The sequence below is a fragment of the Haemaphysalis longicornis genome, unplaced genomic scaffold (genome assembly GCF_048455015.1).
Source record: "Haemaphysalis longicornis isolate Haplotype H1 unplaced genomic scaffold, Haemaphysalis longicornis Haplotype H1 scaffold_12, whole genome shotgun sequence".
NCBI classification, from domain to species: Eukaryota; Metazoa; Arthropoda; class Arachnida; order Ixodida; family Ixodidae; genus Haemaphysalis; species Haemaphysalis longicornis.
This window is the reverse complement of record NW_027526225.1, coordinates 91,369,254-91,385,621: the sequence shown is the minus strand read 5'-3', so window position 1 is coordinate 91,385,621 and position 16,368 is coordinate 91,369,254. Positions and strand designations below refer to the sequence as shown.

The 16,368-nt window shown below is 45.1% G+C and overlaps 2 protein-coding genes across 2 annotated transcripts in view; one reads left to right on the top strand and one right to left on the bottom strand.

The window, feature by feature from the left end:
• The window catches only part of LOC144163013 (uncharacterized), a 63,749-nt gene that overhangs the window by 25,283 nt on the left and 22,098 nt on the right, over window positions 1–16,368 (top strand). Inside the window, exons 4-14 of the mRNA XM_077693786.1 lie at window positions 776–909; window positions 1,703–1,801; window positions 2,434–2,556; window positions 3,422–3,513; window positions 3,776–4,913; window positions 6,429–6,632; window positions 7,295–7,476; window positions 9,214–9,275; window positions 12,210–12,544; window positions 14,337–14,512; window positions 16,294–16,355. Coding sequence (XP_077549912.1) covers window positions 776–909; window positions 1,703–1,801; window positions 2,434–2,556; window positions 3,422–3,513; window positions 3,776–4,913; window positions 6,429–6,632; window positions 7,295–7,476; window positions 9,214–9,275; window positions 12,210–12,544; window positions 14,337–14,512; window positions 16,294–16,355 — 2,607 coding nt within the window. The remainder of the gene's footprint in view (window positions 1–775; window positions 910–1,702; window positions 1,802–2,433; window positions 2,557–3,421; window positions 3,514–3,775; window positions 4,914–6,428; window positions 6,633–7,294; window positions 7,477–9,213; window positions 9,276–12,209; window positions 12,545–14,336; window positions 14,513–16,293; window positions 16,356–16,368) is intronic.
• The window catches only part of LOC144163014 (uncharacterized), a 77,978-nt gene that overhangs the window by 55,298 nt on the left and 6,312 nt on the right, over window positions 1–16,368 (bottom strand). The window lies entirely within an intron of this gene.

The following is a 16,368-nucleotide window of genomic DNA, read 5'->3' as shown; positions in this document are numbered from 1 at the left end:
CATTGATGGAAGGCAGCAACTCTGAAAAATATTTATTACAATTCCACATTTAATTAAGGAATTTTAGAAGTAAACAAAACTCTGCACAATGATAGAGTTGTCTCAGAGGTCAACTTAACTGATTTTTTTCTGAAATATCTATATTAAATTACGAACATAGCTTTTGCAACAAAGTTGGCTTTGTCACAAATCCGCATTATCTGCTGACAAACTACATGAAAAACTGCGATGAATTGGCCTCTAGCAACTCCAGTTTATTATCGTTATAGTCTTGCGATTTCCTTATAGAGCTCGTCAAGTCAGTAGCCAATCTTAAGTGAAAAATCTACACCTGCTGTATGACATCAATCTCAACCTTACAACATATGTCCTGCATTGACCTTTCATCGAATGCTTTGTTTCTGTATGGTAGATCTTGTTAAACTGGTTTCATATTCTTAAATTTCTTGGTTAGCAAAATAGCATGAACAAGATTTCTAAAAATAGAGGCATGGCAATCAATTGGTTAAAAAGTTTCCTCAGTTTCAAGCAGTTTATGTCAGGCTATTTATCCCAAATATTTAAACAAGATAGTTGTAGGTGTTAAAAGAAGCACTTATGAGAAGGTGTTACAAGAAGCACTCACAAGAAGTGCGAGTAAGGTTCACAAAGGAACAAGCTGACGCCTTTTCAACATAAGCTGTAGGCTTTCTTTATATCTGTACGCTTTATATCGGCATTTGTAATAATACATGCAGATCTGGTTCACTGTTTTCATGACCTTGCTTGTGTTCAGGGCCCAGAGCTACACGCTCCGCCTGCCGGGTTCAACCACCTGTCGTGGCTGCTCTATACGTCTCCTGCGGCAAGCGTCTGAATGGGGCGGAAAATATCTCTTCTGGAGTTGCGCCGACGTCGACCTTGTTCCAGGTACAATGCGACTTCCGCACTGGTCCTCGCAGCTCTTTGTCCATTGCGATCGCCCTTAAAAACTGATGTATTCAAAATTTAGGCTAGGCCTGCAGTTCATGGGCCTATATTTGTTTTTGTTATCCCCAATAAACGTGTACCTTTTTTTTTCGCGCTTTTCTTCCCATTCCATCACTTTGACCAGGAAATTACCTTCCAGCTGTGGTAGTTTAGCATGTATAGTGACATCACATGCTTAAACCACGAAAAGTGATTCCCGTGTGAAGTCCTGAAGCTGCGACAAATGACAAGTGCATCATCCTCACTTCAGTAAAATTGTTCGTCTTATGCCAACGTGCTTTCCACACATCACAAGAACAGGCGACCAAGCTGGTACAGTAATACACCGCACATCAGCGGTTAGATTGCTAAATTCAGCATGCTATTTCTTCACAATGTCGCGAGAGAAAAGTGACTAAAATTGCTTTTTTTCTGAGTGTACACTCGTGGCAAGTGTACTAAAATTGATTTGATTAATTGATTGCAGTGTTTAACGCGGCGACACAACGCCGGCAATGAGGCACGCCGTAGTGAAGGGCTATAGATTAATTTCGACCACTTGGGCATCTTTAACGTGCGCCGAAATCTCGTACACACAGGCATTTTTGCTTTTCGCCTCCATCAGAAAAGTGGCCGCTGCGGCTTGGAATTGAACCCACGAGTGTACAGAAAGTTTCCGAGGAGTACAAATATTTCAAGTGTAACTTACTAAAATGCAGATTATCACAAAAAATTGGTTACCATCCAATTACAGTGCCGGAGTTCAACGTCATCTGTTCCGGTCACGGCCGAATCGAAGGCGGAAGGTGTCAGTGTGATCACCTCTACTCTGGCAACGTTTGCCAATACAAAGGTTAGTTGCAACAATGCGAGATCTGTGTGACAATGTCACTTTTCCTAGCAGGAATTTTGTTATATTTTGTAATTTTGTTGTGTTATATTTTGTTATCTAAATATGTTTTCAGCTAATAAAGGAAACACTTGGGGTTAGGTGTGTTGGTACGAAAAGGGTCAACGAAAAGGGTGCATGGTTCCCAAGAGAAGCGGGAGAGATACTAGGATAAAATAAATATATAGACGGAGAAAGATAGATGCTACATTCTCATGCCCCTTTTTATGATTTGTAAACTTAGGTTTGTGTAAAAAGGCACTTGGAGTAACAAGGAAATCAACTGCAATCGTATGCAACTTGTAAAAGTAACAGGCTAAAATAGACACTCATTGACTCGATATCAGCATAACAACATTTGAGAATAGAAGTCCACATAAATCATTGAATATTTTAAGCATAACTTAATCTTCTCTTGTCACTGTTCACTTAAATTATGCATTTACAGCCAGAGTGCGTGCTATCTGTGCGAAATTCAATAGTCGCTGTAAAGGCCACAAGGCACAGTTTTTGTGGTTGTCCTTGCTGTCTCAAATGCAGCCTATATATGACGTGCTACTCAGAACCGGCTAATCGTGCCTACTTTGTTGACACAGATGAATGCTGGCTTGACTCAGACTGTGGGACCCATGGACGCTGCCAGAACATTGACGCATTATCGTACCCACGCACACAGTGCTTTTGCGAGATGGGCTGGTTCGGCGAGGGATGCCAGAAAGGTACGCTTGGAGAAGCAAGTTTGTTGTTTGATGCGCAACTGTGCTACTTTTAAACAACCAAACACAGCATAGTTAATGCATGCTGTCAGCTATTTCTCAGTTCCCTGCTGTGAATTTCGCCGATTTAATTAAGGGGGCACACTGGTTCTAGAAACTTTTTTTTGCTTTCCAGCCAATCTGTATGAAACTTTCTGTGCTTGTTCAATTCTTTTAGCTGATTTCAAATATCCAATTAGTTTTGATGAAGTCTTTTAGCTTCCGAGATAATTTAAAAAAAACTTTCTTGATTGTTCTTGAGAACAATGGGGAAAAAACCAATCAACGAAAAATTACCAGTAAGGCATGAATAGAGATACCAGATGTTGTGGAGAATGAAATGTGGGAAGCAGTTTTTTTGTTTTGCAATCACATAAAAGTTTCGTCAGTTCTAACTTGTAGGTTTGAACTACTTCTGCTAACCAATTAAAAATAATGCTGATTAAGCGACTACTGGAACACAACGTGCAAGATCTGCTTCCCATATTGGATAGTTTAACCATTGAGCTTCATGCTGCAAAAGAAATGATCTTTCTAGCTGCTCTACATGCTAGGATGTACCTCTCAAGAATTTCCTATTGCTGCAATATCGCTCGTGACAAAAAATGAGAAAATCATGAAAAAATTGTAATATTTTTGAGTAAAATAACACCTGTACGGCTTTTATAAGTACCTGGTACTGTTCAAAACCAGCTTTTCAGAAGAAAAACTGTGCAAAATAAGGAAAAAGTGACGACTAAAAAATGCTTTTCGGGCAATTTTTTGGTCCCAAAGGCCCATGTGCCCCCCTTATTAACCAAATTGCTTGGTGCTTTCCTTACTCAAACAGAATCCCCGGTGACTAGGGAGAAGCTCAAGTGGTCAGACTATCGCAGCCGAAAACTGTCGGACAAGTTGACCCTGTACTGGAAAATACTGCCTGTAAGTGTCATCATGTGGTGCTGAGAATACATCTCTTGAACTGCACACATATTGTTACCCTTCTATGTGCAAAGGCAAAGCTGACACCTAAACCAGCCTGTTTTAAGTGTTAGCATGCTTTTAGAATGCGAATCGGAGCTGTGGCACAATGTTTACAGGAAAAAAAATGGCAAAAAAGTCATCTTGTAGCCTAAGATGAACAGTTCGGCAGTAGTTCCATATTGAATGATGTCCATGACACACAACCTTGTTGGCCTTTCAGAAAAGCTCGGAGATCGAGATGGTTATGAAGGTCCAGGGAACATCATATGTTGCCGTTGGATGGAGGCCAAAGGACACCACCAATGCGTGCAAGGCGTTCCCATCTCTCCCCATTGAGAAACGCTCAAAGCGTCAGGCTCCTTCTGAAACGCAGTATGATGATGACTATGCTGAAGAGGAGTCAAACACAGAAGCGCACGCGCAAGACGTTAAGCCAACACCTGAGCCGACACCTGAGCCAACTCCAGAGCCAAAACCTGAGCCTACAGCGGAACCGAAACCCGAGCCAGTACCTTCTGCCGAGCAGGAACATACACCCAGTCCTGAGCCAAAGCCGGAGCCTGAGCCAACACCAGAGCCTACTCCAGAACCTGAGCCTACGTCGAAATCCAAATCTGCTGCAGAACACGAGGCTGAGTCTGCACCAAAACCCGAACCAGCGCCTGCGCCGGAACCGACACCAGAGCCAGCACCGGAGCCGTCTGCAGAGCCAGAGCCGACACCGAAGCCGGAGCCTGAGCCAGCTCCTGAGCCAACTGCTGAGCCAGCACCTGAGCCAACCCCCGAGCCAAAAGCTGAACCTACACCACAGCCAGAACCGGAGCCAAAACCAGAACCAGAGCCTGAACCCAAGGCAGAGCCTGAACCCAAGGCAGAGCCTGAACCCAAGGCAGAGCCTGAGCCCAAGGCAGAGCCTGAACCCACGGCAGAACCCGAGCCCAAGGCAGAGCCTGAGCCCAAGGCAGAGCCTGAGCCAAAGCCAGAGCCAGAACCAGAGCCCAAGGCAGAACCCGAGCCAACCCCTAAGCCTGAACCTGAGCCAAAACCAGAACCCAAGGCATCGCCAACCAAAGCACCGGGTGGTGGCAAGGCCGAAGGCCGTAGCCTAAATGTGGGCACGGGACGCTATCCTCCAAGCGGGCCTTACACTCCTCGGGCAGATTTCCACCCAATGGACTGCACTGACATCGTGGTGGGTGCAGCGAGGGGAAATTTGAGTCGTGTGCTGGACATGTACACCAGAGATCGTTCCACCCCTCGCACGGACGCCTTCTACGGTGGCCAGGACGACCTGTCGGCTGCATTTGCTTACGAGGAAGATGGCACGACCGTCGTCTTCTTCCGGAAGCCACTTAATGGTGAGTTTTTGTAAAGCCACACTCCTCATATTCAAATTTAAATATGGCAGCTAATTGCCGCTTTGGTGTCGAAAATCTTACCAGTTTGTGAACATTTTGTGAATGCAATAAGCACAAGTATGCCACACCACGATAATAAAGTAGTATCATGATGCTCATTATCCTAAGTATGTACAAATTCATCACAGCTCAAATGTTGAGCACATGTTGTGTTGTCTGTTCTGTTAATCGTCTGTGCTGTCAAGACCTCTCAACGACAAGTTGGTGTTGTTGAGTAGCTGCAGCTGCTTCAGGAAGAAGACTACATCTGGCGGCAGTTTAATCAGAATCGGAACAAATTGGCTTGCACAGCAGGCAAGATGAATGAAAACTAAAGATGATTGATTGATTGATTGATTGTGGGGTTTAACGCGCCGACGCAACGCAGGCGATGAGGCGCGCCGTAGTGGAGGGCTCCGGATTAATTTTGACCACCTGGGGATCTTTATCGTGCGCCGAAATCTCGTACACACGGGCGTTTTTGCTTTTCGCCTCCATCAGAAAAGCGGCCGCCGCGGCCGGGAAACGAACCCGCTAAAGATGGCACACATACATCAGCGCCTGCAACACTGGCTAATTTTTTTCTTCCACAAGGCAAGGGTCCCAACATTTTGAAAGCTACAGGCAAAATTTTCACAGACCGTCAGTGAAAATTAATGTCCTTGTCACAGTGTACGAAAAAATTCTCTGTTAAAGTCTTCCTTGCCAGAAGAGCTTGCTACAAATGCTTCATAAGTTAGCAAATAAAATGCGACCATGTTGCGCTTAAACAAGCAGCACATGTGGCGTACACAATCATGAGTGTTTACTCACATCTACTCATCTGTACTCAAACTCGCGTACACAGCTGTGACGCTCAGTGCGTGTAGGCTTGGAAAAAGAGGGTGTTTGATAAGTGAGTCCAAGCTGATAAGTGTATGGTTGCTTGTGAATACAAGACACCCGTAAGGAAATATGTAGCCATGAATACTAGCTTGCTCGTGAGTACGTACTCCTCAATACGAGTAAACCCACTCGTGAAAACACTTACATGCGTACTACTAACTTTCCCCGAGATAGTACCTAGTGCAAGCGTTAATTGTAACAAAAATATTATCAGAATAAGATGGACTAGTCCAGTGTTTGACAGTATACCGTCTGGTCATGCAAAAAGATGTCAGCAATAACATGATCTCTCAACAAGTCAAAAAAAAGAAAACAGATTTGACGTTCCGGTACCAGCTTGGGCTCCTTGTTCACAAAGTACCTGTTAACAAGACCGAGAACAAGGTACCTGTTAAGATTGTGAACAAAGTACCTGTTTACAATCTTAATGCATGGTTATCTCGTTCACAATCTTGTTTATGGGTACCATGTGAACGAGGTACCCGTAGGAACACCAAAGTCTCAAATCTTCTTTTTGTATGCGTGACTTGATCAGGGACCATTTTATTGCTAAAAAGATGGACTAACGTGAAAAGTTCTGTCTTATCGCAGCCAAGGAGCTCACAGATCAACCACTCAAGAATGCCCCAACGTTACTGATTTGGGCACGAGGCCAGGAGCACGGCAATTACGTGCACTCCCCGAAAACAGGCCTGGACGAAGGCAACGCACGCGTGCTCGACTTCTACCGGACGGATGAACTCAAGTACCACGGCCACAAGGACCAGAGGGGGACAGCTGTGCTCAACTTCCATGGTATGTGACGAATGAGAAATTTGCGTTCGCGGAGAACATACATGCAGGCAAATTGATATGCAACTACTTTGAGTTGGAGCAGCTTGTTGAAGCATCAGGAACACAGGCACAGATTGTTGGCCTTTGGAAGTTGAATGCTTGTCTGTTGTGAAAGCCCGAACTAGTAGTATAGTGACAGCAATTTGATGGGAAAAAAATTTAAAGCTCGAATTTCTTTTTCTAAGTACAATGTTACAGGTTTCCTGCACCGATATAGAGAACAAAAATTGCATGCAGTGTGCACTTCTCGTGTGTGTAGGAGTATTTTCACAACTAGGAGCAATTGAGATCACTACGCTTACTTTAGTTAAACATGCAAGTGAATTTGAAACAAAGGTTTGAAACAGAAAGTACCGTTAGTCTAGTTTTGTAAATCGGTTTTAAACTAAGCCTGCTTAATCATTGTATTTTGACTGTGCTTACGTACAAAGCCACAGTTGTACAATTTTTTATTAGCTGCGGTGACTCTATGTGCAGTTGCGTTGTTGACAAAGTGTCGTTGTCAGCTTGGAAACCGATTACTAAAATAGCATAATATGCAACGCCCATGCAAGCTGGCGATATCCTAACGAATGAACAGATAACTTCCTGGGAGACATCATGCCGTGTACGTAACTATGCAGGAGAGACCAGACGCGACCCCTGCCAGGGTGAGTGGCGCTACCCGTCTACCTGCCGCGGCGACAGCTGCACTTACACGGCCAGCTGGCTGGCCAACCCGCACACCCAAGAGGTCTCCTTCGAGGTCCGAACAAAAATCGCAGACCGGTGGACTGGCCTTGGCTTCTCTGAAGACCGCCGAATGGTGGGTGCAAAGGCTTGAGCCAAGGACTTCTTGCAATTTTGTGTCACAATGTGAATCATTAATGTCGCAATGCCACACAGGCTGCTTCCCTCAGTGGACAATTTCGGAACCGTTTCTATACCGTGGTGCCCTATTTATGGTGTCATATATTGCTGACAACTTTGTACACATTTCATAGTCATATCTTTGACCATTAAGAACTTACTTCTGTGTACTCAACACTTTCAGTTTCACTACAATTGCTTGTCAAGGGGAACTTCGTTTTGTTTCTTTAGGCGCTATTCTGAAAGATGAAAGAGTTTAGTTTGTCAGTAGTTCGAAACATTGAGGAAAATGTGACGCACAGTATTTCCTGTTGTGCTGCCTCTTATATGTGCAGAAACTAATGCCTTCCTTGTGGTGCACGACACGTTTGCAGTCTGCCTTCAGTTAATCAGGGCTCGCTCAAAATGGACGAGACTGAGAATTCCACCCTGGCCTCGTTTTCGAAATATCCGCCCAGATATGGCTTACAGCAGTGGTATCGTAACGATTTCTGTTGCAATCAATCCGGGTCGCTATTTTGTTGTGCTCAATTTTTCGCTAACTCAGAGCTTTCAGTGAGCCATACTTTCCTCAAAACATGAGTTAAACAGGCACGAAATAAACATTTGAAGTGGACACAACTAAAGATTCCACCCCAGATGTGATCTTCTCGTTCAGTGTAAGACAATTCAATCTGTTCAGCAAGTCTAGTACGACTTTAAGCAAAGACAAAGTGCTTTTTGTCAGCATGAAGAATTTACTCCTACAACAAACAACACAGTTGAACCTCGTTATAAGAGGCATGGATGTAAGAGACAATCGCGTATAAGAGACACTGTTCACCCAGATGGATGGCCACCCTATCTTTCCCATTAATCTGACCTCTTTTATAACAGACATTGGATGTAGAAGATAGTTGGTTATAAAGGACAAGTTATCCTTGAATTTCGGTCAACAATCTTGCTTGTAACAGACGTGCACAGTCGCTATTCGTTATAACTTCAGCAAACGCACGGTGGTTCAGTCAGCTATGAAACGACGACGACGAGAAGCCCTGGCAATGGAAATGCAACGTACAGAAGTGGTTATTAAAGCTTACCGCCATGCGTACGAGTGCGACTACGCATGCGGGAGTATACGCAAGCCACCAGGAGTGTGCAGTGGGCTCTCCAAACTGCATAGCTCCCAATCAAGAAGCATCGCAGATGTTGAGTCCTGCAAGTCTCGTGAATAGCCAGAGCACACAGCGGAAGAAGCTGTGCACTCTGGCTATCCGCTCTGGCTTGTGAACTTGACATTAACGATTCTTCATCTTCTGCAAACAGTGAAAGAAGAGAAAGCTTCTAGAAGCTATTGTAAAAAACAGTGTAAATACAGTCATGAAGCAAACAAAGATTCAGAACTATTTCATAAATTCTTGGGGCAAAACATAGATTAGATTAAGCCTTTTGCAACATGCTGTAGCATTCTTTTGACCTTATTTTAGTCATACGGTGTCCTAATTAAACTAGAGGTTGACCAGTGAGGAAAACTTGGTACCTCTCATGTTAGAGACAGAAATTGCTCCCCGGTATGTGTCTATTATAAAAGGGAGCAACTGTATAACTTATTCTCATTGTTTTCCTAGCATTGCAACTGTTTCACTGTTCATGTTTCTTCACTATCTTTTGCCCTTGTTGTGCTATGCTCATTGTTTCTGGGTTTTCTTGCCAGCCAAACACGGATGCAGTCATCGGCTGGGTGGAAAAGAACGGCCGCTTCTTTGTCTACGACATGTGAGTGGCATTTGTATTCTTAAAAATCGCCATGAAAAAGCGCAACACCAACTTGCCCAAGCAAATCATTTAACAATATGTGAATCACGTGAATGAACAAATTGCAATGCGTCATTTAAGTGATTTCTGCTCCCCAAATGATCCTTATAAACAAGGCCATGCAACGTAGAAAATAAGTAAACGGGATTTGATGGCAGTGGCCACAAGTGGTACTGTAGCACCAACTTTCTGAACAAATGGGCGACACAGTGTACAGTCCTAAAAATTAAGTGTCGGACAGAAGCAACACTGAAATTTGGGTGAGTTGGTACATATTGGATCGTTGGATTGGAGTGCACAAGGAACAAGCGACAGACAGAAAGAACAAAAACAAGCGCTTGTTCGTGTTTTTTCTGTCTTCCCCTTGTTTTTTGTTGGACAGAAACACAGGTCACAAATCCCTGAAAAAAAGTAGCTCGGTAAATTCTCCCGGCACTCAAAATGTTAATTTCGGTTGACCTGCTGTTTGACATACAACTTTAATGTGAAAACTTCACCATCCCTTCTAAAGGAAGTTGAGAGAAGCGTGAGAGCTTTCTCACACCGAAACTGCTTCACAACTTTCACTCAAAGTGCGTCCCATCTTCGCTGAAAGCGTGGCCGATCGATCGTTTTAAAGGAGCCATGAAGAGAAAATACAACTTCGTTCAATTTGAAAGAACTAGGATTCAGTATCTCACTCAGCTCCATTACAGACACAAAAGATGTCTTTTTAACGAAAAAAAAAAGCAAGAAGTATTTAAAAACTTTCAAATTTCGCGCCACAGTGACGTGTTATGAGCAAGAATGACGTCATACGGGCCAACAATAAAACATAATTTTCAGTGCATTAACTGCATGTTAGCATTCAAGTGATGCGGTCAAATGGAACTAGAGGCCCCATTACAGACGTCCAGTTATGTGTCGTCGCGACAGGTCAGTTAGGCGGCCGCCAATCGCACAAACAAGGTTCCGTGACGTCATAGAAAAGTTGCGGGAAATCCGCCTCTTTCATTGCGGTGTGCTGCCACCTAGCGTGCCTAGCGGAAGTTGAAGCGGTAGGGTTTGCCGGCGTTTCCTCCGGCTGCGTTCTCGTTGTATGCACGGCAATCCCACATTACGGCGAGGAGCAGCCGAAGTTTTTCTTTTGTGTTGGTGTTATAACGCCTTAAGATGACAGCCCCTGGTCATCACATAATACCAGGCGGCTTCTTATCACTGAATAAGTGCTGGCAGAGAAATCTCGGACAGATCCGTGTGCCGTCCGAGTAGCAGAGCGAGCAGTACTTGGAGTCGTCTGGCATGAAGTGCGATCGCCAGCTCAACAAAGACCGGCAGTTCGCAAAATGCCTTTAAGCGCTGGACACATGTACGATTGGTACACGCGATTCGCATGCGACTGATCGTTACGACTGTCGCCACGACTAACCGTACGCGTGAATTTGAGACGGCCCGATGCGCGCATGAGATGCGTCGTCGGCGTTGCTCCGCCCACTGTTCTGGCTCCATGGTCAACTACGATGATCGCTGAGCTGAATTTGTAGATTCTGCGCGTTTGTTCGCAAGAAATGGATAAAGCAAGCAATTGTGAAGCGTTTTCTGCCTCCGGAAACAGTCCGCGCACACGCCGGCCGCGCCTGCCAGCTCGGCACACTCAGCGGCTCGAACCGGCGCAGACCACGGTAGCAACCGCGCTTGTCGCTGCTCTTCTGAATCAATCTGATCGCTAAAAAGAAATTCCACATGCGAGAAAGTAGGTGTTAGTGTGGTGAAAAATTGTGCTAGGGATTGTTGTCAGAGCTTATTTTAAAAGCGGCGATCAGATATCTGCCGCGATGCAAGCCTACGCTGACCGGTCGCCGCGGCGCGCGATGCGCCGAGCGGCCGAGAGATGCCGATACCTGTGCGGAAGCATCGAAACAGGCTACACAGATGTCTTGGTCACCGATCGCTCAAACGGCAGTTATAGCTTAAATAGAGTTCGACATGCGAGAAAGAGGATGATAGTGTAGTGAAAAGTTGTGTTGCGGATTGTCATTCGCAGTTGCACAGATAGCGGCGATCAAATATCTGCCAGGATGCTAAGCCTAAAGTTCCCATCACCCGAGCCGACGCGAGCGACGCAAGCCGCCGTAGCCGATCGCGTGCGGCAGACGGGAAGCGATAGAAGCCGACACCGTTCCCTTTTCGGCACTCCGAGTTACAGCGAAACGCAGCACAAGTTGTGGGCATTGTTCCGCGCACAACGGCACACACAAAAAATCAAACGATGTAAATACAACCACGACCCCTTCCCGTTTGTGCGGGAGCTGTGGGGAATGCCGTCTGCTGCCCCTACCGGACTGCTTAGGGACTTGGCCGCTAGGGGATTGAGCATGCGCAGTGGGGTTGTGAAAGAGGCGGATTGGCTAGGGCGTCGTGACTGCTTCACACGTTTTCTTTCATATCTCCGTTGTTTGTTCGATGATTGCGATGATATTGGTATCATTGTTATCGGGACTAAACAGTCTTTCTAATAAACCCAACTTGTATTTTGTCTTCATGGCTCCTTTAAACACCCAAATCGCGAACAAAGAACGAACCCATGCGACAACTTTTCATGCACCAAATCAGTAAGCGCATCTACGAACTACCCAAATGTACACTGGTACAAGTTTTACGAGGTAAAGGGATGCTATCGTACTGTTTCTTCATGATTTATGTGCGTATTGTCTTATCTAGAACCGTTTCTTTTTTGCGATTTTCAAGTAACCGTTTTGACACAATGGAAACCCGGTTGCACGCACACGCCGTGTGTCCAGAGAAGTCATCAGAGCTTTCCAGTCGACCGACCAGTCTATGGGGAAATGCATTAGTTTTTTGACAGAAAGCCATCGATCCGACTAAGAAAGCTTTCACTTTAAATGTCCACTGCAGGTGGCTGTCTGGCTACAAGGAGCCGTCGACCGACGTGCGGTCCGACCTGTTCAACGTGAGCGCCGAGCACACCGACGGAGTGACCACGTTACGGTTTGCACGCAAGTTCGACACGGGCGACGCGCTGAACGACCTGGCCTTCACGGAAGGGCGCTGCTTGCACCTAGTCTTCCCCGTTGCGGGCGGCACCTACAACAGTGTCCTGCGCAAGATCGGCCCCCACCCGCACAGCCCCGCGGTCTCCAAGACCACCCTCTGCTTGCACGGCTGCCGCGAACCACCACCAAAGCAACCGCCACCCCCACCACCTCCTTCACCGCCTGCCGGACCAGACGGTGAGTGCTTAGCTACATTCCACATGTGCCGCCACCACAGCACCGAACAGTGGTGCGTGTCAAAGTTATTCAATAGGCACCAGTTGCGAAACTCCTCAGCCCCATGTATCGAATGCCGGTCTGCACTTGATCCCCACGCTAATGGCAAACAGCGGTGAGCATGGGTGATGATGATGATGATGATTAGAAGCTTTCCCTTTGTATCGGGACGTTGGTTGTCACTAAGCGACTTGCCTGTGTTATTCTACTTATTTGCCCTACCCTTAACTAAGCTACTGGGTTAGTTTTAAACTACCATCGCTCCCCCCCCCCCCTCCCCGCCTTCCTGCCCTTGCACACCTGTTTACCTCCCCCCCGCTTCTGTTCTAAATTCTAATTCGGTATATTACTCTTCGTACATCCCACCCTCTTCCCTACTTTTCTTCCAGTTGACTAGTTTTCTTCCAGTTCAAGTTTACCAGGGGCTAGTTGACTAACCATAACTCAGCTGCCGTAAGTCAAAAGAAAAAAACCATGGAAGCATAAGTAAAAAGCCTTGCCTAATTTAATGTTGCCTAATCTGAAAAGCAAGCTTTATTTTATCGAGTTTTATTACTAAGTAAATGTCCAGCAGAGTCCAGTTTCTGTCCCATAGGTGCTGCACCAATACACTTTCCCCCCCCAGCTTCAATGAAACGGGGGCTCGCACTGCCCGTATTCTGAAGCGGAGTTTTGCAACTGGTGTGTGTTGAAAAACTCTGGACCTGCAGTAGGCAGGGCCCTTCCACCTGTCAATTGTCACTAGTGGACGGAATGAGCATTGTGACAACCAACATGTACCAACTTAAGCAAAAGGCTCAGCTTATCATTGTCACTGTCGCCGGTTGCATCCGTCGCTTGTCGTTGTCACTATACGTGGTTGACAATTAAAAAATCTACCCCTTGAGGCAGCTGTTGCGGAATGTTAATTTCAAAATGGCTGTGCCAGGAGAGACCAGTATGAACCCTTGGAAGACAACTGAATGGAGCACGTGTACCTCCACTATCATCATGTCTTTGGATTTTGTTGAATCATTACTGATGCTTGCGGATGTCTCTCTCACAACTCCATCCTTCTCACATTGCAATCGGTTTGAAGGTGGCATTCTGCGACAGATGTACTTAGAATTTGAGGGATAGAAGATTCCAGCTGGCAGTTGTCTGCGCTGTGACTTGCTTAGCGCTAACATCGACCTATTTACACATGCAATCAGTTATGCGTAAAGAAATTGTTGTTATGGCAACAGTTCGTCTTAAAATAAGCCTGTGATCGTTTTTACATAAAAAAAAGTTGCTATAAATAGCAACAGCCTGTTGCTGTAAATGAAGCACGAGGCAACTGTCACACTGCCCTTGGCAACATGTACTAAACCTTCTGAACATTGTGAGGGGACCCTTTACATTGGCCATGGTGTTGTTTTCTGTGGATGTGATTTGTTGCATTTACCATTGCATCGAGCTACAAAGCCTAGCAGTAGTGCCCTGTTTCCCATCAAAAATTCTTTTGTAGGCCAATGTATTGCCCTACAGTGTTCCATTGTGAGTTCTTTTGAGCCTGTTGTTTGTTGAAATCGCCCTACTGCAGTACACAAGCTGTTGCATCTAAAAACACTGTAGAGGCTGGCTAGATTCAGTTAGTACTGTAGGTGTGAAAAAAAAAAGGAGACATTTTTTTTTTTTAACTTCGGGAAACAATTTGTGACGTGCACAGTTGGAATGAGTCCACACTAAACAGTGTTAGCCTTCATATCACCACTCGTTTGTTGGATTGCAGGCGGCAGCGCTGATGCGTGCTCAGGATCGTGGCGTTTCCCCGAATCGTGCGCGAACGACGACTGCGAATACACGGCCAAATGGAGCTACCAGGCTTCATCGGATCAGGTCTACTTCACCATCACCACACGGAGCAACAAGTGGACGGGCATTGGGTTCTCCACTAACAAGGCCATGGTGAGGGCTGCGCGGTAAAAAAAGAAAGTTTGGACGTTACACGCCAAAGGTGCACCCAGTTTCGTTGTGACGGGCACAGAGTTTCCTACTAATATACACTAGAGGGAAATCTCGCGCCACTGTCTAGGGGAGCTGTACTTCAGCCAGCGTTCCGTCATGTACTGGGCACGCACTACAGTGTACTAGAAGATAAGGTGTGTCGTGCGGGGGGAAAACCACAGGGAGAGCGCGGGTCTGTTTTGCGATGAAAAAATTGTATGGAGCGCAGGCGTTCCCCAGAGAACTCCTGTTGCAGCCAGTGCCACCTGTAAGTTTTTAAATCAAACTAAACAGTTATTTGACAGGTTTTATAAAACTTTCTATCATAAAACAAAGAAAGTAAGACTATTTAGTGCAATAAGTAAGGATTAATTTAACAAACGAAATTTCTGAAACCAACTGATAAGCAGTGGCCGCAAGGGGTGCTGCTTACAACATTAGTTCCTCAGCAGAAGTTTTCATTGTGAGAGGGACCCCCCTAATCGGCCCCGAACGACACACTCTTTCTCTTTTAGTACACCGTACAGGCACGTTCCACTTGTCCTTGGCATGGCTCAAGAACAGGCTGAAAAGTTGCCTCTGGCTGCCAAAAAGCAACAATGTTACTGTAAAAGATTATTCAAATTCGTTTTGTTATTATAAAATTAAAGCTTCAAAAAGATTTGTTTGTCAGCGACTATTTAGAAGCTTCATGCAAGATCGACAAGAAAAAAATGTTACCCGTTTCTTGTTGACTTTGGCTTCGAGACAAAAAAGAAGCCATATGGCTAGCCAAGCCAAGTAGGTGAAGATTGTCGCTAGCTGGCGAGGAACCCATGACGGCCTGCGATTGCAGCACCAGATTTCCCTCTAGTATATATTAGTATGAAACTATGGTGAAGGGCTCCGTAGTTGACGGCTATGGATTGACTTCGGCCTCTATGGAAGTGCAGCCACTGGAGTGCTAGGCCAATTTTTACCCGGTCCCTCAACTTCATAGAAGAACTTTTTGGGTGGTCAGAGGTCACAGTGAAATAACAGCATCTGAAAAAATTGGGGTGCTCTCCCTAATATCGGATACTATGACAAATTTGGTGGAATGAGACACTAGTTTTCTATATCCAGGTTTTCATTATCTCTAAAGTGTGTAGGCAAAGCAATAAGCAGCAATGAAAAACAACGCTTAGTTTCAATTTAGTAAAACCCCTTCTGTTTTCTTATAGATGGCTACATCGTAAGGGTAAAAAGAGTTAAAGTTTATAGAACTAGTAAGTATATATTTACTAGGTAGCTGGAAGCCAGAATTCCAGCAAAGAATATTGAAAGCTGTCAGTCAAAGGAAGGGGAGGCTACTCGGCAGGATTTTTGCCAAACACTTTGGTTAGGTTTTCATTGTGATGAAATGGGTTATCTGTTTATCATAGTGTCTCCATAAAATGCACATAAATTAACGATGCTTACCATGACGGAACTGATTAACTCTATCTGGCCAACTTTACACCTCTATGGTTCAAATCTTAAAATTAATAAATTCAGCAATGCCAGTTGTGAGCACATGAGGCACAAAACAAAAAAAGGTAGTAGTACTTTTAGGTCTGGCAGAGTTTGTATGGTTGTGTGAATACACCAATAAAAAGTTATTATTTTACCCTATGCCAGACCTGCTCCCCGTATCCTGTACACCTTGTATGAAAACATGATACCAAATTTAAACAAACATTTACAACGCCGACAATAACTCTCCTTGTATTTTTAATTTTCAGCCGAAAACAGACGCTATCCTGGGATGGGTTGAAGAGACCGGACGTTACTTCATCATGGATGTGTAAGTGTGGTTT